Source organism: Anthonomus grandis, chromosome 15 (assembly GCF_022605725.1).
Source record: "Anthonomus grandis grandis chromosome 15, icAntGran1.3, whole genome shotgun sequence".
NCBI lineage: Eukaryota > Metazoa > Arthropoda > Insecta > Coleoptera > Curculionidae > Anthonomus > Anthonomus grandis.
This window is the reverse complement of record NC_065560.1, coordinates 4,940,051-4,967,709: the sequence shown is the minus strand read 5'-3', so window position 1 is coordinate 4,967,709 and position 27,659 is coordinate 4,940,051. Positions and strand designations below refer to the sequence as shown.

At 30.9% G+C, this 27,659-nt stretch overlaps 2 protein-coding genes across 2 annotated transcripts; one reads left to right on the top strand and one right to left on the bottom strand.

Moving 5' to 3' along the window:
• Nucleotides 1–15: 15 nt before the first annotated feature.
• LOC126745075 (histone-arginine methyltransferase CARMER) lies at nucleotides 16–27,659 on the bottom strand. Its single transcript, XM_050452763.1, has 5 exons — nucleotides 26,847–27,659; nucleotides 14,271–14,796; nucleotides 10,876–11,081; nucleotides 10,564–10,812; nucleotides 16–542 (listed from the first exon to the last, which is right to left on the bottom strand). Exons 1-5 carry the CDS (start codon nucleotides 27,475–27,477, stop codon nucleotides 340–342), a joined length of 1,815 nt encoding a protein of 604 aa, XP_050308720.1. The 5' UTR covers nucleotides 27,478–27,659; the 3' UTR covers nucleotides 16–339.
• Nucleotides 21,859–22,641, top strand: LOC126745076 (NADH dehydrogenase [ubiquinone] 1 alpha subcomplex assembly factor 2). Its single transcript, XM_050452764.1, has one exon. The coding sequence runs from the start codon at nucleotides 22,013–22,015 to the stop codon at nucleotides 22,433–22,435; it is 423 nt and encodes a 140-aa protein (XP_050308721.1). The 5' UTR covers nucleotides 21,859–22,012; the 3' UTR covers nucleotides 22,436–22,641.

Below are 27,659 nucleotides of genomic sequence, written 5' to 3'. Positions count from 1 at the left end.
TGATACGACGCTGTTATACTGGGCGAGTTTTTCCTAAATTTTTGATCGAAAATATGATATAGTGTAGAGGGACGAAGAAATGCACGGATCTTCTATAATTAAAAAAAAAATCAGAGTAGAGCTGCCCAAGTAGCAATTTTACGAGATTCCCTAAGCAAAAAAATTATTCACTCTGAATATGTCGTATTACCCAACAACTATAAAGCAGCACACTTCTACTGTCCAACAATCTCCTATTATGACTGACTCTCTTGGCCTTAATTGAGCATTTAATGAAGAAAAAAAAACCGAAAACGCTGCGCTTAAAACTTATTGTTGTTATTAAGAGTACTACCGGGACTACTGTTGCCTATAGACGGCCGACACCACACCGTTGCCGGGTTTCACGTAGTCGCCGATCATCAGATTTTGCGCGACAGGGTAATTGGCCATCACTAAGGGTTGCTGGGGTGCCCCCGCCGGTGACGTGAACAACGAGGGTGAAATGGCGCCCCCTATAAGTTGCGCCGTATGGGTGGACGTCGGGCTGGCTGCTACGCGACCTAAAAAATTAGAAATTTATTTAGTAGAGTCATAAAAGAAGATGCGTTGAAGAATTTTTCTACCTGACTGACCTACATAAGCTGCAGATCAATCAATAAGCTTTAAGGAGCACAAGCATTAACTTGTAAAACTTAACAAACAGCTATTTAATTAAGATCGGCTGTCGCTCAAACAATCATCTGCTTAGCGAAAAACACTTCTTTTCACCGGAAGAAAGCATTAAATTATTGTATGCCTGCGACAAGAGTAAAAAATTAGATCTTTTAAAAACTCTTGAAAAGTCCGCCCTAAAAAGTCCGGACTGTACAAGGTATCAGTCTATTCATATATACCGGGTGGCATTGCACCCATGTAACAAGCTCTCATTTTTTTCGGTTTTGAATGTTTTTTTTTTTAAATTTTCGGTGTGTATAAGCTCTGAATCTGATGAATGAAAATGTGGGAAATCTCCCGGATTCAGGTAGAAAATAAAATAAAATTAATATGGAACTTTCCTATATAAAAATTATATGTAGCCCCTTCCTACGAAAATACGGCTGCTGGAAATCGGTTTTTCTTAAATAACTTTAGAGGTACAATTTATATAAGAATTTTACGTGATCAACACTACTAAGGACCTTTTAAAACACATTTACCTTGTTTATTTTACCAAGGTGCGTATTAGGTTGTACATTTTAATGTTTAATTGTTTAACACCCTGTATGATAAAGACTCTAAAATAATAAATATACATAGCTTGAACCTTAAACTAAAGAAAATTCACTCTTGTTCATTATCGAAAAAAAGAACTGTTTGGAAAAAAAATTAAGATCGAACAACAGAAAAGTTCAATTTTTAATTTTTAGATTATTTAACTATTTTATTTAGATTAAAAAACTACCTATAATAAACAATGTAAACGCAAATGTTTTTGCATCTTTTTATCGGCATTTTTTGTTCTTTTAAACCATTCCTGCAAACGTTTCTACGGAACACAATAAATAAATACCTATCTTTCAAAACTTGCATGTTATTGTTGCAAAAACATTGATCCTTTAATTCGATAGTAATTTATTGATTTTTAGATTTCTTGGCGAATTTAATTTGAAGCAAAAAGGTTGTGCGAAGAAAGATTTCCTAATCGCACTATTCCAAATCAAAAGACCACGTCTAAGGGAAACTGATGGGCGATTCCATTTATTAAGGTGATATTATTGACTTTCTTTATTGTAATAGGGTGCCAAAAATTTAAGCATTATAATGTACAATCTAGTCCGCCCCTGGTAAAATAAACAATCCATTCCAGGGAAAAGAGTTTGATGACTTTTGGTGAAGAAAAGTAAGCCCTTAAAAGAATTATTTTTATTTATCATTGATATACTTTTTAGATTTGCCTTTTTTATTTTGGAATTCTGCAACTAACGAACAAATAAATATATAAAAAAGAATAATATAGATTCTTAACGGGGAATTTAATGCTCTACAAAGAAGGTCTCTTAACTTTTCTACATAAAATCACTCGTTCAAAAAGTTCTTCTCAATTTTAGCAATATAAAATATTCAACTTAAATTAAAACAAATAAATTAACAATTTAGCGGTCAAAATATTGTGTGTCCGAATTATTTCGAATTCAATTTCCAATTTTACTGGACTAAGAAGTCAACTAACTTATAATGCGCACGAAAAGTGAAAGTAAAGACGCGCGCAACCTCTACCGACAGCGTGGAGCCTTTCGGAGGTGTTCGGATGGATTCGGGCGAGATGGAGGGGATAAGAAAATGTTGGCCCACTTGGAAGGTACAGTACAGCAGCTCAGTCTTGTTCGTGCAGCGGTAGAAGAAGGTCGCAAGAAAGTATTTCCCTTTGTGTGTTTTATCAGTGTGTGTTTTTATTGTGGTTCCTGTACAGTTGGAGGAGTAAAAGGTAAGTACTGAAGTTTTCTTTTACAATTGCATGCAATTTATTTTGTATCAGAGATATTTAACATCGAAGCAAAAATTATTGAGTAAATTTATATGTCAATAAGAATATAATTTTAATTAATATTTATTGTGGATTTATTCGCTAAATTCACATGAAATCACTAAGGGGTTATAACACAATAACGGATTTTAATAAATTCTAACATATTTTCTGAAAACTAACGGAAATTTATTCGCTAAATTTCCAACTTTTAAAACAGTCAAACATTTTCTTCAAAAAAGTTTAAAATTTTTCTCTCAAAAGTTTCTGTGGATTTATTCGCTAAATTCACATGAAATCACTAAAGGGTTATAGGACAAATATAAATTTTAATAAATTCTAATATCTTTTCAAAACTTTCTGAAAACTGACGGAAATTTATTCGCTAAATTTCCATTTGTTAAAACAGTCTTTTAATTTTGAAGTTTGTTGTAAATTTATTTGTTAAATTCACATTTAAATAGAAGAAAATAGTTCCCTTTGTATGTGGTGGTACAGTGTCAGTGTTTTATGAGTGTGTGTTTTTATTGTGGTTCCTGCACAATTGGAGGAGTAAAAGGTAAGTACTGAATTTTTCTTTTACAATTGCATGCAATTTATTTTGTATCAGATATATTTAACATCGAAGCAAATATTATTAAGTAAATTTATCCGTCAATAAGAATATAATTTTAATTAATATTTTGGTGTCAAATTTATGGTGGATTTATTCGCTAAATTCACATTTACATGAAATCACTAATGAGTTGTTGCAATACAAGTACGAATTTTAATATGACGTAAATAATAACGTTTTTTATGGAATTTGTGGAAAAGGAATCAGAGAGAGAGAAGGAATGGAATTCGAAATGAAAGAAGAGAAATGGAATCAAATTTTAAAATGTTTAAATAGATTCTGAGTTATTCTTGTTTTCTTTTTGCATGTTTATTTACGATTGGATATTGGATTTGCCTTAGTTTGCACGGGGAAATAAAATAAATTACGTGAATTTATTCGCTAAATTCACCACATAAAATCACTAAGGGGTTATAAGACAAATCGGGATTTTAATAAATTCTAATCAAAATTTTCTGAAAACTTACGGAAATTTATTCGCTAAATTTCCTACTTTTAAAACAGTCAAACATTTTCTTTGAAAAACTTTAATATTTTTCTCTCAAAAGTTTCTTGTGGATTTATTCGCTAAATTCACATGAAATCACTAAGGGGTTATCAGACAAATATAAATTTTAATAAATTCTAATATCTTTTCAAAATTTTCTGAAAACTGACGGAAATTTATTCGCTAAATTTCCACCTTTCAAAACAGTCAGACATTTTCTTCGAAGAACTTTAATATTTTTCTCTCAAAAGTTTCTGTGAATTTATTCGCTAAATTCACATGAAATAACTAGGGGGTTATAAGACAAATATAAATTCTAATATATTTTCAAAATTTTCTGAAAACTTACGGAAATTTATTCGCTAAATTTCCACCTTTTAAAAACAGTCAAACATTTTCTTTGAAAAACTTTAATATTTTCTTCTCAAAAAGGTCTTGTGGATTTATTCGCTAAATTCACATGAAATCACTAAGGGGTTTTAAGACAAATACAAATTTTAATAAATTCTAATATCTTTTCAAAATTTTCTGAAAACTGACGGAAATTTATTCGCTAAATTTCCACCTTTCAAAACAGTGAAACATTTTCTTCCAAAAACTTTAATATTTTTCTCTCAAAAGTTTCTGTGGATTTATTCGCTAAATTCACATGAAATCACTAAGGGGTTATAGGACAAATACAAATTTTAATACATTTTAACATTTTTATTCAAAATTTTCTGAACACCTACGGAAATTTATTCGCTAAATTTCCACCTTTTAAAACAGTTAAACATTTTCTTCGAAAAACTTTAATATTTTTCTCTCAAAAGTTTTTTGTGGATTTATTCGCTAAATTCACAAGACAATCACATGAAATCACTAAGGGGTTATAAGACAATAACGGATTTTAATAAATTCTAATATATTTTCAAAATTTTCTGAAAACTTAAGGAAATTTATTCGCTAAATTTCCACCTTTTAAAATAGTTAAACATTTTCTTCGAAAAACTTTAATATTTTTCTCTCAAAAGTTCCTTGTGGATTTATTCGCTAAATTCACGTAAAATGACTAAAAGGTTATAAGACAAATATAAATTTTAATAAATTCTAATATATTTTCTAAATTTTCTGAAAACTTAAGGAAATTTATTCGCTAAATTTCCACCTTTTAAAACAGTTTCAACATTTTCTTCGAAAAACTCTAATATTTTTCTCTCAAAAGTTTACGTGGATTTATTCGGTAAATTCACATAAAATCACTAAGGGGTTATAAGATAAATACAAATTTTAATACCTTCTAACATTTTTATTCAAATTTTTCTGAAAACTTAAGGAAATTTATTCGCTAAATTTCCACTTTTTAAAAGAGTGAAACATTTTCTTTGAAAAACTTTAATATTTTTCTCTCAAAAGTTTCTTGTGGATTTATTCGCTAAATTCACATGAAATCACTAAGGGGTTATAAGACAAATATAAATTTTAATAAATTCTAATATATTTTCAAAATTTTCTGAAAACTTACGGAAATTTATTCGCTAAATTTCCACCTTTTAATAACAGTCAAACATTTTCTTTGAAAGACTTTAATATTTTTTCTCAAAAATGTTTTGTGGATTTATTCGCTAAATTCACATGAAATCACTAAAGGGTTATAAGGCAAATATAAATTTTAATAAACTCTAATATCTTTTCAAAATTTTCTGAAAACTAACGGAAATTTATTCGCTAAATTTCCACCTTTTAAAACAGTTAAACATTTTCTTCGAAAAACTTTAATATTTTTCTCTCAAAAGTTTCTGTGGATTTATTCGCTAAATTCACATGAAATCACTAAGGGGTTATGAGACAAATATAAATTCTAATATATTTCCAAAATTTTCTGAAAACTGACGGAAATTTATTCGCTAAATTTCCATCTTTTAAAACAGTTAAACATTTTCTTCAAAAAACTTTAATATTTTTCTCTCAAAAGTTTCTGTGGATTTATTCGCTAAGTTCACATGAAATCACTAAGGGGTTATAAGACAAATACAAATTTTAATAAATTCTAACATATTTTCTTACGGAAATTTATTCGTTAAATTTCCACCTTTTAAAACAGCCAAACATTACAAACTTTAATATTTCTCTCAAAAGTGTCTTGTGAATTTATTCGCTAAATTCACAATTAAATAAAAAATAATAAGGGATGTTAAAATATAAATAAAAACTCTCGTACTCTTCAAACATCTTTTCAAAGACTTTCTAGTGAATTTATTCGGCTAAATTCACACTTAAATAAAACAGAAGCGTAACCGTATACGTTCACCATGTCTGATGAATATTCCGTTTGTATTTGGTAAATATCCACGGTACTCGTGGCAATTTTATTCAGATCCGGGGTGTACACCTTAGACTTGGTGTAACTGAAAAGACTTAAGGGTGGCGAGCCCTCGTTTACGTACTACGGTACGTTGTAATTGCTCTGTAACAAGGAGCTTGCTGCCAGAACCCTCGACCTGGTGCTTTCACCTTTTTGTTCTTTTATAGGGTTACGTTTCAATACTTTTCAAGGGAAATTTATTCGTTAAATTTCTCTCTTTGATTATAGCTAAATCTGTACTTGAAACAACAAGATCATGATAGTCGAACGTTATTATGGGAGGTTCTAATAAATAACGAACAAAATATTTATTGGCAAATTTATTCGTTAAATCTGCACTTTAAACTTATTTACTAAAAAAATTATTTTAGAATTTATTAAAATCTTGGGGGGGGTTACTACAGGAAATTTATGCGTTAAATTTCCTCTTTATTGAAATTTATCTCTCTGATTAGCTAGCAGATTTATTTGCTAAATCTGCACTCCTAACTTATTCTATAAAAAAGAATTTATTAAAATCTTTTTATTCTATAAAAAAGAATTTATTAAAATCTTTGAGGGTTTTCTATAGGAAATTTATGCGTTAAATTTCCTTATTAAAACTGTTGTAAAATTCTCTTCATATTAAATAAATTAATATCCAATCGTAGATAAGCAGCGATATTGTGATGTATAAATTTCGTTTAAAATGTTAATTTTCAGCATTTGTATGCGCTTTAATTTTTAAATTTTAAGATGTAATTTTTCTGTTTATTTATCTTGTTAAAAAGAACTACAACTTGACGCGACTTTACTCGACTTAACTAACTAAATAACTAACGTGTAGAAAATGCACTTAGGCCCTTGAAAATATTGACAAAGCATGTAATCAGTGTGCTATTTTTTCCCTTGAAAAATTGACAAAGCATGTATCAGTGTGCTATTTTTTCCCTTGAAAAACTGACAAAGCATGTATCAGTGTGCTTCCTTGAATAAAATTGACAAATCATGTATCAGTGTGCTATTTTTCCCTTGAAAATTTGACAAAGCATGTATCAGTGTGCTTCCTTGAATAAAATTGACAAATCATGTATCAGTGTGCTATTTTCTCCCTTGAAAAATTGACAAAGCATGTATCAGTGTGCTATTTTTTCCCTTGAAAAACTGACAAAGCATGTATCAGTGTGCTTCCTTGAATAAAATTGACAAATCATGTATCAGTGTGCTATTTTTCCCTTGAAAATTTGACAAAGCATGTATCAGTGTGCTTCCTTGAATAAAATTGACAAATCATGTATCAGTGTGATATTTTCTCCCTTGAAAAATTGACAAATCATGTATCAGTGTGCTATTTTTCCCTTGAAAATTTGACAAAGCATGTATCAGTGTGCTTCCTTGAATAAAATTGACAAATCATGTATCAGTGTGCTATTTTCTCCCTTGAAAAATTGACAAAGCATGTATCAGTGTGCTATTTTTTCCCTTGAAAAATTGACAAATCATGTATCAGTGTGCTATTTTTCCCTTGAAAATTTGACAAAGCATGTATCAGTGTGCTTCCTTGAATAAAATTGACAAATCATGTATCAGTGTGATATTTTCTCCCTTGAAAATTTGACAAATCATGTATCAGTGTGCTATTTTTCCCTTGAAAATTTGACAAAGCATGTATCAGTGTGCTTCCTTGAATAAAATTGACAAATCATGTATCAGTGTGCTATTTTTTCCCTTGAAAAACTGACAAAGCATGTATCAGTGTGATATTTTCTCCCTTGAAAAATTGACAAATCATGTATCAGTGTGCTATTTTTCCCTTGAAAATTTGACAAAGCATGTATCAGTGTGCTTCCTTGAATAAAATTGACAAATCATGTATCAGTGTGCTATTTTCTCCCTTGAAAAATTGACAAAGCATGTATCAGTGTGCTATTTTCTCCCTTAAAAAATTGACAAAGCATGTATCAGTGTGCTTCCCTGAATAAAATTGACAAATCATGTATCAGTGTGCTATTTTCTCCCTTGAAAAATTGACAAAGCATGTATCAGTGTGATATTTTCTCCCTTGAAAAATTGACAAATCATGTATCAGTGTGCTATTTTTCCCTTGAAAATTTGACAAAGCATGTATCAGTGTGCTTCCTTGAATAAAATTGACAGATCATGTATCAGTGTGCTATTTTCTCCCTTGAAAAATTGACAAAGCATGTATCAGTGTGCTATTTTCTCCCTTAAAAAATTGACAAAGCATGTATCAGTGTGCTTCCCTGAATAAAATTGACAAATCATGTATCAGTGTGCTATTTTCTCCCTTGAAAAATTGACAAATCATGTATCAGTGTGCTATTTTTCCCTTGAAAATTTGACAAAGCATGTATCAGTGTGCTTCCTTGAATAAAATTGACAGATCATGTATCAGTGTGCTATTTTCTCCCTTGAAAAATTGACAAAGCATGTATCAGTGTGCTATTTTCTCCCTTAAAAAATTGACAAAGCATGTATCAGTGTGCTTCCCTGAATAAAATTGACAAATCATGTATCAGTGTGCTATTTTTTTCCTTGAAAAATTGACAAAGCATGTATCAGTGTGCTTCCTTAAATAACATTGACAAATCATGTATCAGTGTGCTTCCTTGAATAAAATTGACAAATCATGTATCAGTGTGCTATTTTCTCCCTTGAAAAATTGACAAAGCATGTATCAGTGTGCAATTTTTTCCCTTGAAAAACTGACAAAGCATGTATCAGTGTGCTTCCTTGAATAAAATTGACAAATCATGTATCAGTGTGCTATTTTTTCCCTTGAAAAATTGACAAAGCATGTATCTCAGTGTGCTTTCTTGAATAAAATTGACACATCATGTATCAGTGTGCTATTTTTTCCCTTGAAAAATTGACAAAGCATGTATCAGTGTGCTATTTTTTCCCTTGAAAAATTGACAAAGCATGTATCAGTGTGCTATTTTTTCCCTTGAAAAATTGACAAAGCATGTATCAGTGTGCTATTTTTTCCCTTGAAAAATTGACAAAGCATGTATCAGTGTGCTTCCCTGAATAAACTTGACAAAGCATGTAACCAGTGTGCTTCTACCCTGAATTTTTGACTTAGAGGAATGGTTTTTAGTGGGTCGGGGCTAGAAAAAGCCTCAACCCCACACTATCCCAGGCCGGCCTGGGGTGTCTGTTAGCAGATTTTTTTAACCTCTCTAAAAAATAAAAAAAAAAAAAAACGATGGTAAGTATATTTCAGGCAACCCCAAAGGACAAACGTTTGGCTCCACTTTGACATCTTCAATAAAAAAAGAAGAAGAAGAAAAGCAACCACACAATGAAAAAAAAAAACGTTTTTTCGAAAAATTAATTTTTTTCCTTAAACATCTGAAAAAGGTCAAACTAGAGAGAGATTTGAAAATTGATACACAGATTCCTCAGGTAATTTGGTTAGACATCTATTTCAGCGTGTTTTAAAAAATTGACTTGAGAAAAAAATTGTTTTTCAATTTTTCACAAATCGTCCATAACTCAAAAAGTTCTTTAGATAAAATTTTGAAAATTTGTTCACACATTCCTTGAATAATTTAACTGGACATGTCCTATTTCATCGTTTTTCAAAAAATTGCTAAATTTTGAAGAAAAAAAATCTTATTATACGAGCCTGGAATAAAAAAAACAACTTCTTTCTAAAATTCTAGAACTCGAATAAACTTCGCATTTTCGTGTTTTTTTTTAGCTCATATTAAACTGAACTCTTCTTAATCGTCGAGGGGCAAACCAGTGCACGTGAAACATTTTTTTTATTTATGAAATATTCAATTCAAGTGCCTTCACATTTATATGTCCAAAGTATCTTCATCACATCAACTTTTAGCTAAGTTGTAAAATATGTTTCTCTTCTTTTATTAGAAAAAAATTGTATTCATTTAGTAATTTCGATACACTGTATTCCTTTAAAGTGACAACGCTCTGCACATACCAGTATTTAGTTATCTAGGTGCATTTTACTCTATAAAATTATTGAATTTATATAGATTGACATTGTTCCAAATTGTATAACCTTATTATCAAATTAATATATTATTATATAAACAAAAGTGTGGACTTTATTTTCGAACAGTTCCTGATGCAACTTTTCCTAACAGATGGATTGGAGAAGGTCACCGATTAAGTGGCCGCCAAGGTCACCAGATATAACCCCATTAGACTTTTTCTTATGGGGCTATTTGAAGTCCAAAGTGAATAGACCAAATAATGTTTATGATTTAAAGCAAAGAATTCAACAAGAAATTAGAGTATTTGATCCGCAAGTGATTAAATAGGTGCAAACTTTAAATGAACTTGTTCCTTTTATCGTGAATGCACTGTATTTCTAATTGTGGTGTCCAAATGTCAGATTTCGTAAAAAAAATTCTATGAAGAAAAACTATAAAGCATTTAGTATTATACATTTCCTCTTGTTTTCTGTAGATTACGCAATTTTCAGAAAAAAAGTTCAATATTTAAATTTTTAATTGAAATAATTTCAGACTACCCTTCTCCATAATAGAATATTATAATTTCAATTTTTCTTTAACTCTCTGAAGCCTCATCAGCATAACTCCTTTTATAATGATCGCCTTACCATAATGAATAATTCGTTTAAAAATGCCTTGACTTACCTCTTCCCGTACTCGGTATACATCCAGGATGAATATTGGGTTGCGAAGGATCAGAAATGTGTTGTGGATCCACCAAAGCGATAAGATTATTGGCCATAAGGTTATTATTAATTAATGTTTGGGTAGTATCCATTGACACTTCCCCCAATCCATTAACGGACATCCCGTTAACCATATTAACGGCATTTCGGACACCTTGGGCATCCAACTGGCTCCAGTAACTCTCACTCGGAGAGGCATTCGAAACACCTATAGAAAATAGGACATTTGCCATAATTTAAGGGAAAAAAAAAGTTATAAGGTAAAACTTACCTGGTGGAGGCTGTACAGGGGCCCCGGTGTACCTAAAATAAGGATTCTTTAGGTCCAATGTGTTTCTGGAAGTCTGCCCTCCCGCCGTCAATTCGATTGTCACGTCGTAACTCTGCCTTTTGTTCGCCACTAATAAGACCGTGCCTGTTAGGACTTGGCCTTGTTTTAGTAAAAGTGGTTGTTCTAACAAACACCTGACCTGGTACCTGTTGATCAAAAAAAGAAATCTGCACTTAAAAGTTTGTCCCCACACACCCAAAATGATTATTCTTTTATAGCTTATCGTTATTTATTGTTCACTGGTTTTGGTCATCCCATTGTCACTGTCGGGGTTTATGTTCTTGTCAGGTTTTTTTTAATGAGTGGTTATAAAAATTAAAACTCACACATTTAGTAACGTTATCTATTACCTTTTATTATTAGTTCAGTGAGTAATTGTAACTTATTGCGTACGACGTGGAAGTCGAAGTATTGGCCCGCACGAAGTCCAGACTTTAAGCCATTAGATTTTTGCACATACATGAAATTAATTATTTACGAATATACGATAGACACAAAAGAGCAATAATTAGACAAACTATTAACAGCTGCTGAGTTATTTCGAAATATTAAAAGAATTTTGAGACAAATGCAGGTCATGTCAATCATTTACTTAAATAAAAATAATAATTTAACTATAATAAAAAATAAGCTTCAAACCTTTAAATTATCATTAAACTTAGCTAAAACAACATACAGAGCTTTTTCACTTATTAATGCAAATAGACCACATTATAGTTCTATTTTAGTAGATAATCACTGTATTAAAGTGACTTCATCTAAAAAATACCTTGTTTTGAGAAATTTGAGTTTTGATAAATTTGTGAAAAGGCAACTACATATTGATTATGTTTCCAACAAAATTCGAAAAATAATTTATAAATTTTACTTATTGAGGGAATTTTTAAATACTTTAATAATGATGTATAAGGCATTTGTGGAATCAATTATAAGATATGATATATTGGCGTGATGGTGATGAGGACCTTATAATAACTGCCTGTACAAATTAAATATATTTCAAAAATTATTTAAAAAAAAGACCAATTGTATCCTACGCATTTACTATTTAACAGGGATATTTTTACCATTCGATCAATTTACACTCTCACAAACTGTTTTTATATACATACTCGACCTAATTTGAAGCCTTTTGTTAATCATAATTATGATACAAGAACTAGGTGCAATAGGCAAAATTAAACTACCACTAAATACTAATAATCTTAATCAAAGATATATAAATTACTTTGGACCTAAACTGTATAACTAGTTACCAAGTACTTGTAGAAGTTGCACTTCCAAATTATGTTGTCATGTAAAAATGTCATCTTTGAAAGCACTCACCAATTTGGAAGGTTTTTTTTGTCTGAACATTTGATCACAGATAATTTGATGGCTGGTTGTATTTAGATTTTTTTTTATATATATAGATGTATGTATAATTTTTTATTATGTTTTTCTTACTCTCTTACTGTTTCTTATCTTTGTGATAATATTTATAATAGAAAATATTATTAATTTATATCGAAAAGTAAGTAACATGCACATACGGATGTTTCACATCTAAGTGCTTGACTCTATCAATTTTAAAACAAATATCAGGAATTCTGTTTCACTGAGGTAACGGATTATACAATTTCCAATATTGTGCTTGGAAGTCGGCCATTGCTAATCCTTTTCCAAAAGTAAATCAGCCCAATGATTATGGACAGCTAAGATCTATTTCTATCCTATCAGCTATGTCCAAAATTTTAGAGAAAGTTATGGCAAAGCAAATTTCTGTCTTTATTTCAAGTAATAATATTTTGCCAGAAAAGCAGTCAGGATTTCGACGTGGACATAGTTGTACAACTGCGTTGGCTGAGATTACAGACCGTATTAATGGGGAATTGGATAACAGCAAAGCTAGCGTTCTGGTACTTCTAGACTATTCACGAGCTTTTGACTTATTAAATCATGATGTTTTGTTGAGTATTTTGGTTTATATTGGTTTTCGTTTTAATGCTCAATCTATGATTCAATCTTTTCTAAGTAACAGGACGCAGAGGGTATTAGTTGATGGGAAGTACTCTGAGGTAATGACTTTACACTCAGGTGTCCCACAGGGAAGTGTCTTGGGCCCTCTTCTTTTTACAATTTACACGTCTAATTTTATTAATTCTATTCGCCATTGTGATTATCATTTATATGCCGACGACACTCAAATTTTATACTCTTTTAAGCCAGAAAATGCGACAGAGGCTAACCTTAGAATAAATACGGATCTTCAGGCGCTTTGTGAGGTCTCCGAGGGTCACATGCTGAGGTTGAACCCCTTGAAATCGGTGGCTTTATTATTTTGTAATGATAAACTACGTGAAAATATCTTGAGTCAGTTGGATCTAAGTATCGGAAACGCTAATATTTCTTTTAAAAATTCCACTAAAAACCTGGGTTTAATTTGTGACACTAAACTTAAATTTACCGAACACATAACAGCTTGAATTAAAAAATCCTACTGCGCCCTTAAATCTCTTTTTCCTCATAGGCATTACTTAGAAAAGAAAACCAAAATTGAACTATGTGACGCACTCGTACTATCACACTTTAACTTCGCGGATAGTGTTTATGGTCCTTTTCTGGATACAACACAGGCCCAGAGAGTGCAAAAGGTTCAAAACTCAGGCATATGTTTTATATCTGGCATAAGACGTGTACAACACGTATCACATAAGCTTAAAGAACTTAGCTGGTTGTCAATGTTCAATAGGCGTGTACTGCACTCGGCTTGTCTGTTTTATAACATCATTAAATTTCAGTGTCCTATCTATCTCAGTAGGAAAATTGTTTACAGATCTGATGTTCATAATATAAATATACGTAGAAAGCACATCCTTACGATCCCCAAGCACAATAAGGAACTTTTTAAAAGAGAATTCTCTTATAACATAGCGTCAACCGTAAATAAATTTCAAGTTTTAAAAGAAGGATCAGACAGCGGCTTCTCAGTGAATGAGTTTTTATGGGCGTTTATATGCATTTCAGAGAAAATAAGATATTATATACATACAATTTTCTTTTATTAGGCTTAGGTTAGGTAACTAAATGTAAGTATGGCTTAGAATTTTTCTACGGCTTTAACAGCCTCTCCTTTTGGAGAGAAGCTGACTATCAAGGCCATTTGTTTCATTTATATATTTGTTTTGTATTTGCAAAATTGTTATAATTAATTGGAACAATAAAATGATTTATTATTATTATTATTTATTATTATATTTTATTTTATAATGTAATTTTTTCGTGATTAGATACTGTAATTCTATATGTATTGTTAGAAGAACTAATAAATGATTCTTAGAACATGCAACGCTTACCAATGTGTTAAAGGTTCCGTAGGGGCCGTACTTAACCAAATCGTGTGTTGCGATCCGATAAAAGCGACATCGAACCAAAAGGCGAGTCCGTGACAGGTGCCCGACTCCAATATATGAAATTCCAACGGTATATTAATCGTATGCAAATCCGTCTCGTCGGCTTCCAAAAAGTCCACCACGTGCCTGATACTTTTGCTCATGCAAATTCTCACGTCGAACGTGTCGACTATTGGTTGCCTAAAATACTCTTGGACCGCACAATTTTGTATGGCGGATAAATTGACGCCGTGGAAACAGGTCTGGAACCAAAAGTTGGCTTTGCTATATTGTTCCATGTAGAGGGCGTCGTCTGTAAAGGGGGCGATGTGTAAGTCTCCCCTAGTGGGAAACATTTTGCCGCCAGGAACCAGCCACCGTTTCGCGTTGAGGTAGGATTCTAACATACGTTCGTTGTACAGCATGTAGCCCATCGGTTCGGAAATTATTATGTCTACTTTTTCGGGCAGCTCTACTTCTTCTATTTTTCCTGAAATAGAATAGTGTTTTAAATGCTATTATTTCGGCACTAAACAACTGATCATGAGTCACTAAATGCAGTTGAAACTGCAAAGTTTATAGTAGTACCATATGACATCTTTCGGCATCCAATTTTGTGAAAATTTGTAAACCACAGAAAGTGGATGTTTTTGTCAGAATGAAAAAAGTAATTCTTTAAGGTATCTATAAAAATCATTTCATCACACATCTCTACAATGTCAAACTGTGATTGTGTTATAATCGACACCCCATTGATGGAATATGATTTCTCTACATACTTGTCTATGAACCCTGGAAAGAAATCCCGTTTACTAATGTAATAAGTTAGTTTTTTATTTCATTGATCTTTGACCTTTATCTGAGTAATTAACATTTAAATTTTAATAATTACAGGTAAGAAAGGAACTTACATGTTATGGCACAACTCACAAGCTATGACAAAACATTCAAATTTACTTCCATGAAACAGTCTTTTTGGTTTTGTCTATGACACCTAGTAGTTACTGCTTAATTTGACAGGTGTATTGCTTCATTAGTTTTTCACCCATGTTCTATATTTAATAATACCATTGGATAACCAAGAAGGTCCAAGAAAAGCTCTAAATCAAGTGTGTGGTAAATGATTTTGGGAAAAGATAATGAAAGCAATGTTATAGTGGGTAACAAAACTAAACTTATCCTGCCTCATTCTAATTATTGTTCTAGTGTATTATTTTTATTAAAACAAAATGAGTTTTCCCAACTTTAAAAGTTGCCAAATAGGGCCACATATTAATCTAGGTAAACCAATGCAATAAAAGACATGTTTCAGGCTTTAGAATGGTTACCAGTCAGAGAGCATCTTCTACTCAATACACTGGCATTTGTCCATAAGATTAAAATTGGTCAGGCTCACAGTATATTTCATTTTTGTTTGTATAATGTACATATGTTTGTGGTAATTGCATAATGTTTATTAGTTATTTAATTTAAAAAAAAATGTAATATGGCAATTATTAAGTAACCTCATTGTATAACTTGTATTATTAGTTTTTTTGACTAAATAAACGATATATATAATTTCAAACAAATATCTCACTGAAGTAGCACCAAAATTACTAGAAAAACAACTGCATATTTCATTTTCTATGCTGGTTCCATCTAACTCTGTAAGTATTCCTATAGAAATTTTTGACAGTTACAAATTTCGAAAATAAACACACCAGTGTTATGATGGTATATCTAATTCCTTAGTTTAAACACATTAAATTAAGTCAGACAAATTCCCCCAGCAACCTAAACTGGCAATTGTCACCCCCCAAAAAGAGATAAATCCAATATTGAGATTCATATACAGTATCGGATAAAATTAGAGAGACTCGACTACTTACGTCTTTTATGTAAGATAAAAATGATTAAATTCCTCTTTTTGTGCTGAAGGATGTTATGTTTTGAAGTAGTTTAAAAAGGCACTAAAATAAATTTAAAAAAAAAAAAAACATTTCTCAAGATTTATTAGGAAAAATTAAAAAATGCAAAAAATTCTGTGCGACAAAATTAGAGAGACTTATCCTTAAAGTACATTTGTACCCTATACTAATGAAACTAACATAATACTTTGTCCAGTACCCTTTATTCTGGATAACTTTTTCACATCTATTCGGCATCGATCCAATTAGATTCGAAAGTACAGCCGGATCCATTGATTTCCAGGCATTCTCGATTTCTTCAAATAATTGAGCACGATTCCCGATGTTTTTAGTGCGAATCTTTTTCTCTATAATCTCCCAAAGATTTTCAATTGGGTTCATGTCCGGCGATTGCGGTGGCCATTTTAAAACTTGAATTTTGTTAGCCAAAAACCATTCCTTCACAAGTTTGGCCGTATGTTTGGGGTCGTTATCGTGTTGGAACGTGAATCTTAGCGGCATTTCCTATTCGGCGTAAGGCAACATTACATCTTCCAGTATAGTCCGATACATAAATCTATCCATAGTGCCCTCAATTACAAAATTTCCACAAGATAGGACCCATTCCATAACCCGAAAAACAACCCCAAACCATTAAATTGCCACCTCCGTGCTTCACAGTACCAGAAACATATTTTGGATCAAGCCTTTTGTTTGCTGGGCGATGTACGAACTGCGCTCCATCACTTCCAAAAATATTATATTTAGACTCGTCACTATAAACAAAAAAACGTTTATAAACAAAACCTTATTCCAGTCCTTAGCTGTCCAGTAACGGTGACGTGTTGCAAATAACATTCTAGCAGCTACATTTTTTTTTGATAGATAGGGTTTTTTTGCTGGTCTCGCTAATCGCCGCTGCACAGTCCTGGATGAAACCCCAGGCGCCTCCAATTCAGCCAAAATCTGTGTTGAAGATATACGCGGATTATTCTGACTTAGTCGTTTAATTCTCCTGTCCAGCAGTACTGAGGTTTTTCTCTTGCGGCCACCTCTTTTAAGGTTTGTCCTTAGAACATTGAAAGGCTAGAATTAGTAAACAACAACTTTGTTTGAGTCCAACATGTGCACAGGGGCAAGAGGGGTGTTTTATTTACAAACATATGTGCCGATTCTCTGTTGTCAAGTCGACACAAATTTCCAACGGAGGAAATTTTTAGCTATATTTTAACAAACATTATAACGTTAATTTAACTTATTTCTGTTATATTTTATAGGAAAATTTAAAATAAAAAGTATAAATACTACAATTAACCTATTTTAAGAATAAATATAATATCCTTAAGCAAAAAAAAACAAAATTATTAACATTCTTATCCCTAAAACTGCTTCTAAAAAATTTGAAGCCACAACACCGGAGCTTAAGCGCCTAAACCATACGCGTTGTGTCATCTGTCAAACGGCTTTTTGTTTATATTCGGGATTCGTGTATTTTCTTTAATTTTTGGTTTAAAAAGGAAAAAAAGGCCACGTTTTAGTGTTTTTTTAAATTGCTAGGATGGCAAAAACTTGTGTCGTTTGTGCCGCATCATGATAAAAACGTGATTCAAGCCGATCTTTTCACAAGTAAGTACCGATACTTTCATAACATCACATCATGGGGTAACCATCATCATAAACGTAGAATAGGGGATCTTATAGATATAAACCTAATAAAAATTTGAATGTGAAAGTGTGCGTAAAATACCAACATATTTATATTTTTAAATCTAAATATTTTTTTGAACATATTCATCTATTAATAGGCTATAAAAGATATAAAACTAGAATTTTGTCCCTGGTTTTATTACAGGATTTAATGTTTTTTTTGTTGTTTTGGCAGAAAAAATGCATAATACCTATGTACCTATCGATATATAGTTTGATATCTATGTATAAAGTTAATTTTGTCTTTCTTTAAAATTTGTTCCATAATTTTTTTTTGTTTTACCTTATTGCAACTTACAATAATATATATAGTAATTGGCACCACATATTAATTTATTACTGTAATTTTTTTCTGCTTTTTGATTAAATATCAAATACTTATTATAGATTGCCCAATGATTATGCCCAAAGGGAACAATGGGTTTCATTAATGGAAATCAACACATTTAAAAAGAACATATTTGTTTGTTCAGATCACATCCTTAGAAGTGATATAAGGGAGATAATATTATCAGTAGCCAGACTTTATTAAAAAAATCAGCTCTACCTCAAAGGTAATTTTTTTAAATATATTTTTCTAGTATATTTATAGGTATGAGTATATTTTACCTTAGAATTATTAATAAAGGTTTGCATGCTTTTATTTACTACATTATGCAAGCTAAAAAACAACCTTTTAAAACTTGTGCTTGGGCTATGTTGTAAAACATACAGCTTCTTCACAAAAAGTATTAGTGTTACTCATATAAGATTTATTTATACCTAATACTTATTAAATTAGGTATGTGTGTAAAACTATTTTTTTACTAGGATTTCTGATGCACTGGTTAAAAACACAGCAGTCAATAATTCAGTTAATTTACCAAGTGATTTACCCTTCAAAGCTACAGGGGTAGCTTTCCTGAAGAGTGCAAAAACTTCTTTAGCTTTCAAAATGGTATATAGTACAAACAGTGAAGCTAATATAGACACGTATGGATAATTAAAATAGATTAATATTCTTGATACACCAAATTTTGTATAATTACAGATCTGCTCATTCATCATCAACAATAACTGCATCTGAGAATTATAGTTCTACAGTAACCGTGGGGTCTAGGTCAACAATTACTATTTCTCATCCAAGCCGTTTTTGTTTAACTGCTACACATTCCCTGACTCTGCCAAGGAAAAGGTATAAATACACTCAAAATAGACTACTAGTTTTATGCCATGTATCATCCTATTCTATATATCTTATTTAAAAGTGATATGGTATTTTATTGTATTATATTTGTTTAATTAAATGCAATTAATCAAATGTATGACATTACAAAGATTCTCTATAATAACATACATTTTATTGATCAATTGGATTATCATAATACTTTTTTTTAATTTTTTCTTTTTAATTTTGGTAATACTATATTTTAATGTATATTACTCTAGGGTAAAATCAAAATGATATCCTGAGGACCTAAGCACTGATGATTCCACCGTTTCAAGAGCTTAATCACTTGTCACCAGATTATGGAAAAAAAATAAAGAACAAAAAATTAAAATTCGAAGATTGCAACAAGCAAATTTGCGCCAAAGAAATTGAATTAGATGTCTCAAGTCATTATTAAAATACTTACATGAAATAATAACATGATTTTATGGAAAAGCCCAACATACTACATATTTTATTTGACTTGTAAAAGTACTTGTTTGTATATTACTACTAATAAACTCTCTAATCTAATCTATTGTACATATTCTTTATTCTTAGCTTTGTTTTTTAGTATAAATTAATATGATATAATATTTGGTATTAGGTATTATATAGGTCACTATTGTCTCAAAACCATTATACAGGCTAAATACTCATAATAAAAATCTTATAACCTACAAAAAACCTGCAACTCCTTCACAATTTGAACATCCTTGTAGTTTTAACTTTTTCCGCTGAAGCAATACTGTCCCTTTGAAAAAGTCAGCAGCATAGGAGTATATATTATGTGATGTAAGTAAGTGATATAAAACTGAGTTTTGTCCAATATAACAATAACAATAAAATTTTGCAAAATGTTAAAAATTTGTGTCTTAAAACATGATTTATTAAGAAATCTATAATATTATATTAATAAAATATTTAATTTCCATAAAAATGCTTTGACAAAAATGCTGCTTTTCATTAGGACCTTCCTCTAATGAAGTCTATTAAAAAAAACACATAAATAGCTCATAAATGGTAATATTACTTATACTCAAACTCTTTAATTATTAATTAATAAAAATTTATCAGGTAAATATTTGTTGACGACGTCACTGGTAAAGAGTGCTTGTATCTGTGACATAAACAATGCGATCGAGCGGCGTTGCGATGCTATTACCGTTTTCTCGTTTCTTCCTACTTTATTTTCATTTACTTAACTTATATTGACTTCGATATAGAGTATCTTATCAAATTTATTTTTAAAAAATGCTTGATATTTTATTAAAGGGGAACAGTAGTATTGTTTTGTGCCTTCGGAAACAACTGAAAATTTTTATATTATAAAGTGATTTTTGCCATTTCTCTATAAGCACTTGGCATCATTGCATCAGAGATGTTGCAAGCAAACAAACCTGCCCATAGTTCCACGGCATGCTACTTCTAGCCTTTCAATGTTCTAAGGGTTTGTCACTCTTTCACGGAGCTGATAATTTTTTATTGTTCTGGAAACCATTTGTTTACTGACGTTGAATTGCTCTTTTATTAATTTTTGTGAGCGAGTTATAGGCTTCTATAATTTTTTCTTTTAGGTCTATGGAATAATGTTTACCACGAGGCATTGCTAATGATATTCTCAAACTAATAAACAGAAATTAAACTAATCGCGACTTCAGCGAAACTAAATACAAAATGAGTCTCTTTAATTCTGTCGCAGTAATTTTTTATCAATGTTAAAAACATTCTTTAAATAAATGTAAACATGAGCTACAAAAATGAATTGTTGATAATAGAATTGTTGTCAACTCCGGTATACACTACCGGATACTGTATATGTCATGTTCAAAAGTAAAAAACAAGCAAAAGCAATCCACTTGGCAATATTTTGCAAGTGTCCTTCAAACTTCAGTTCCTCATCTAAATACCTATTTTGGTGTTATGTTGGATCCACAACTCACATTTGGCTGTTATCTTAAATATATGTGTAAAAACCTGTACTTTTCATATATTTCTTCACTGGTAATTTCTTGCACAAAGATATTTACACTTCAAGCTTCATTTAAAATCAAAGTCTTAGCTGACTGAAAAGTGTATATTCAGTGAAGATGTTTAGTAAATAACTGAACTTTTAGAGTTAGATTTTCTTTGTATTAATTAGTATAAGCTAGCTAAGTGCTTAATAAACATTTATTTATTATGATACTAATAATTGGTTTGTTAAAAATAAATTAGTATTAAATAATTCAAACACTAGCATGATACTTCATTTTTGATTACTATAATTTTAGGGATATATTCACGATATCTTTTTTTTAAATAAGGTTTTTTTTAAAGATTTTAAACCACAAGATGAATATTCCACAAGAACGTATTATCTAACTTACTATGTATAAAAAGGGGTCATCAGGGAACAGCTTTATCAAATTTTACCATAGTCTACCAGTAAGCATTAAAAAATTTCCCAATATAATACGTAAACTCCTGCTAAACATTGAACCATACACTATTCATGAGTGTTTTGAAAGGGCAAATAGATTGTAGGATGTAAACTATATAGTTTTATGATGTACTTTTTGTATGACACTATTTCATTGTACGTAGCAACATAATTCTAAAATAAAGACTGTTTATTATTAATATCATTACTATTATTTTTTTAATCCAAATTTTACCTATTTCTAATTAAATAAATCTAAAAAAATTATGAAATTTCAAAGTAAAATCCACAATCCCGAAACGGAAAAAATCCGTTCAGCGAACATGAGACAGTGCGGCACAAAACTCACCTAACCTACAAATGTCAACGTTGCATAACACAAACAAAACAACAACAAAGGTGAAAGAAAAACAGATTGTTTTACCTACTATAGGAGTTCTTCTGTTAGTTAATTAATTGAAAACATTAAGTGTCAATACAACAAACATAAAACCTCAAAATGGCTCAGCCGCCATCGCGCAGCATATTAAAAATGATCATAACCAACTTTATAAACTCGCTAAAGCCCAGACAAATGAGGGGAAACCACATGGGAACAGACCCTTTCGGCAATAGGTTTTTCGAGATACCTGTAAATTCGGTGAGTTCGAGAACTAGGCCCAGCAGATGGTTCGAGCCTCCCATCAAAGATGATTTTCAAAGTGAAATGTCTGCAGAATGGGAGGCTTGGTTGAGAGGCAGAAGAACGCTGCCACCGACAGAAGAGGAAGTAGCAAAGAACCTTGCCATAATGAATATGAAGAAGATTAATGCCAAGGAGGTGGATGCCAAAGGCAATTTACCTGCTCCTGTGCAATCGGGAATGGAAAGCTTTCCTCTAAGACCTGAATATGAACGAGTGCCAGGTTTAAAACAGAAATAATAATACAATTAGTCTAATACTTTACTTCCTCATTAGTTTAATATTTATTATGATGGTAATAGATTATTATATTAAGTTTTTCATTCACCAAATTGTATGTAATTATTATATAATATCCTATCCAGTACAATAGTACAGTTCTTTGGCATGCTAATATTTGTGATCTTATAATACTGACATAAATAGAATGAATTTAAAGTAAATAACTGGTTTTTCATTTTAAAAAATACTAAAACTAACAGAAAAAAAACTAATAGAAAAAAAATATATTCTGACAACACAAACCTAGAAACTATTTCTAGATCAGAAAACTTGGTAAGTAAAACTATAATGAGTAAAAAAAATATCATTAGCGAGACTTTCTAAGCAAAAATATACCAGCAGAACATAGGGTATCTTAAACAGTAATTGGTTCCACAATATCAATAATTCTAATATGAATAATTCTACCCCATCATTCTTATGAAAGATAACATCTTTTTCCAAATGTATTTATTAATGGAGTTATCACCCTCGCCTGAATTATTAATATTTAAATCTATTTGGATCTATCTAAAAATACCTATGACATCCATATGTGGGATTAAATCTATTGATATACAAAATTCAAGTTAAATACAGTTTACAACGATCTTAAAAATATGCAACAACCTGCTATAAATTATTTTAGAATCTGCATAAAAACACACAACACTGAATTATTTAAATTTTATTACTTTATTTGTGTATATAACTGAGCATGAATCATTTTTTAACACCTGAAAGCTAAAAATATAAAAAATCTGAATAAATATTCATTATATTGATGTTAATTAAGCTAAATAACAGCATAGAAGGTAAGATCCTTTGTTATAAGTTATTAACTTTAGTGGTTTTAAAATTATTTCAATACATTTTTCCATGTTAGATTGGACCTTATATTAAGAATTCAGTTTCATTTACATGTTCTAAGCACTGTATTAATTCAAGTTTGAATGGTACAGATGTAGTTTCTTAAAAACATTGATCTTAAATTCAATGTTTCTTGTGAGAAAATAAATTGTAACATAATACAAAGGTTTTGATTTGGCTTTCTGCAATTGTATTAGCTATAGAACAGTCACAAAAAGGCAGTAAAAGTTAGCAGCAATAGTCATTATATTGGATCACATTTGATTGGACATTGGGTATTTTTATTCAACAAATTTAAATAGTATTATACCTATTAGTTATATATTAATTAATTAACCTTATATTTTACCAGCAGTAAGAATATTTTTGTATTTTGAACAAGCCAGTATTGACTAACTTTGATTAAGGCTCAAATTAAGCTATTGACCATAATTAGGATCATTACATTTATTATATTACTGCCCATCTCCAACTTCCAAGGGAAGCACTTCTTTATAAACAAAACAGGGAAACTCACTCTGCATTTTTAATGAAAAGATCAAAGACTACTGAATAAAAAATAAATTAAACATTAAGTCATACTAAGCTATAGATGAAAAGTAAACTTGCTTAATAAAAATTTGGTAAACATACAGAAAAAGATCAGCCAGATCTCGCCATTTCTTTTTTTTAGTTAAATAGACCATTATATAAAAATAAAAGAAAGTCTTTTAATACAACTTTTGTTAAAAGATTGGCCTTGGTTATAGAAAGGTCTGTAGGCACAATTTTATGGGATAAAGTTGATGAATACTTAGTATGTAAAATCTAATATTGGACTAGAAGTAGACAAAAGTTGCTTCAATTGGAGAATACTTTCTACAGACAATTTTTTAATCAGTGATTATTATATTTTCCATTAGTGAATTTTATATGATTTGGTTTTTTATCAGTGGTTAAAATACTGACATTACCATGTATTTCATAATGGAAACTATTGGCTTAATGCATAAAAAATATTACTCTACTATCTTTTCTACCAATGTTTCTTGAACTCATGCATTTCACCTAATAGTTTGGCAATCCTTTACTTTATCTACTAGTAGTATTATATTCCACCAGTGAGTTTGATATTATTTGTTTTTTTGGCTTGACATTTATTGACCTTGTGCTGAGCACATTTAGTTGTGAGTTCCAACTGGAACAGCCTCTATAATTTTTGTAGTATAAACTAAATCCAACACTCACAAATGACTCTATCCCAGGGTTACAAGACTGACATTGTTATTTATTACATTGCCAAATTTATTGTATTATCTGTCAATATTTCAATAGTTGTCTCATCATTATGATTTGTTTCTTATTGGACAATAAAACTTTGAATTCTGAATAGCTGAGGTATGTTTTACAGCTTGACTGTAAAATGTCACTGAAGGTACTGTTTATGAATTATTTACTACATTGTTAATGTTGTTTTTTGTTTTGGAATTTTTTCATTTAATAACTTAAATATATGCTCCTGATGGAAAGTTCTTTTCTCCATTTGCTTTTCAAGTGTATTAAGTGTGTCATTGATAGATTGTATATAAGCATAAGTTTGTCTCTCGCCTATTTTCATCCTTTTACTATTGAATGATTCTACAGTCTTTTGTTCAATAGTAAAAGGATTTTTAATCATTTGACACATGGAAAATTCAGATTTGGTGTCAAAAAAATATTGATTTTATTTGGTGTTTTTACAGTACAGTATAACCTCGACTATCCGAACACGCGTTTATCCGAATATCCGATTAGCCGAACCAACAAATTTTTGGTAATTATCCAAACCTTCTTGATTAACCGAACAGTGGCGTCAATTTGCAGGTCTCGACTCATCAGTTTCTCGGGTGTTTGCTTTGGTCGTTTTGTTCATTAGTTGGATTAGATCAGCGGATGGGTACATGACACGTTAAGCGGCGTGTTACGTACATGTTCTAGACGGTTTTAGTACATACCAGTGTTTAATAAAAAGACTATGTTCCTGAGGTTAACACAATTAGGTATATGCACTGCAAATATGTCAAAGAGAAAACTCATTTGTTTAAAGTTAAGTGATAAGGTCACAATTTTAAAAAGTATTTACGCTGGTGACAATGTGTCAAATTTACTAAGTATGGTGTTGGTAAATCTATGATCTGTGATATAAAGAAGAACCACACAAAACTTTTAGCCTACTTTGCTAGCTTGGATAGTGGCCCTAAAAATCGAAAGAGTCTTAAGTTAAGTGCTAATCATGACGTAGAGAAGGCGGTTTACACCTGGTTCTTGCAGGAGAGGTCTAGAGGTAAAATATCAATGCATAAATGTTTCTCAAATTTACGACTTTTTAAAAATTAAATTACAGGTACACCAGTGTCTGGGGAAATTATTTGTGAAAAGGCAAAGTATTTTTACCAGCAACTGCATGATAATACGTTTAAAGCTAGCTCAGGGTGGCTCCAAAATTTTAAGCAGAGATTTGGAATTCGACAGCTTTCTATTTCCGGGGAAAAACTTTCCAGTGACCTCAGTAGTACCGCAGTAGATCCTTTCAAACTAAAACTTCATGATAAAATTAAGGAGTTTAAATGCCCATCAACTTTATAATGCTGATGAAAGTGGGCTATTTTGGAAAATGTTGCCTCAAAAAACATTGGTTTATAACCAGGAAAATTCAGCTCCAGGCAGAAAACAAAATAAAGAACGGATAACATTTATGCCTTGTTCAAATGCTTCAGGTAGCCACAAGTTTAAATTACTGGTTTTTGGTAAATCAAAGAGGCCACATTCATTTAAAAGCCATTACATTCCTGTTGTTTACATGGGTCAAAAAAAAGCATGGGTAACAAGAGAAATTTTCACAGAATGGTTTCACACGAGCTTTGTCCCTGCCGTACGTCAAAAAATGCATGACTTGGGTTTATCTGAAAAAGCACTGCTACTCCTTGATAATGCACCTGGACATTTACCAGAAAATTTATCCAGGGAGGATAACATAATTCAAGTAGTCAAACTGTACTATTGGAAAAAGCTTTTAAAAAAAATTGTTGAAACACCAGGAGATATATCGGCAGAATTGAAAAAAATTACCTTAAAGGATGTTGTAACTGAACTGGACATTTTATCTATTAATTTTGGGCACAGTTACCATTTTTAGCTACTCTATATTTAATTCAGCTTCAACAACATTTTATGTTATGTGATAATAATGCATATTGGATTTGATTCCCATATATAATTCTGTGATCTTTGTTTGTGAATAATTAATTAACTCATCTACACCTTACACTGATTTATAGATAGATTTGTATATAATGTTTCTGAATATATATGTTTGTATGGGTATGCTATGTAATACTTTTGTAAATGGATTCTGTTAATAAATAAATAAATAAATAAAATAAATAGAATAAATGATTTGAATTAGGTATATTATTTTATAATTGTATAGAATATTATTTGACTTAATGTATATGACTTATATAAGACTTCAAAATATCATAAAATAATAAAAAAGACTTACCAGGTAAGACCTTAATACAATTTGAAAAATTATTGGTATCAACCAATTTCTGTGCATAGTGGGCCATAGTGGAAGCTTCAACAGCGTAAATCCGTTTAGCACCGGCTTGAGCAGCAAAAAAAGATAAAATCCCAGAGCCAGCACCTACATCTAACACAACTTTATCCTTAAAATCATCTAAATTACTTAATATTGCTCGTTGATAAGTATAAGTCCTAACAAAGTCTTGTAACATGTTTTGTTGCTGTGATAAGTAACCGTAAAATTGAAAATACTGTGTTGCTGAAGAATCTTCAGTCCTCACAGAAAATACAGAGGCATCTCTGCCAGATTTGACTTTGGTTACTAAAAGGGTAAAATCTCTAGCTTCTTCTTTAGTGTTAAATTTAACTAGTAAAGACTCATTGTCTATTGAAAACAAATAAGATTTAAACCCAACTTTGCTGCATTCTGTTGTTGAATCTACAGGGAATTCTAATAACTCTGTTGTCTCATCCGGTTCTAATATTCTGATACTAATGCCTTGGGGGTCGTATTCTGCCCTAAGTTTTACTTTCCTGTTGTATTTTGGTATGGTAAAGTTCTCTTCTTTCACTAAAAACACCGTTACTTCCCATATTTTCGGAGCCATCGCTGATTGTAGACCTTCTCTGTAGAATCTTCACTGGCACAGAAACAATTAATTTAATTAAGATACTCGCACTTCTAATTTTATCGAATTATTCAATTTGTATTGTTGTTTGCTTCCCTATGACCCACGTTTTTCGCGAAACGTCAGATTTTCGGGCATCTCGTTACTTAAATGACAAACAA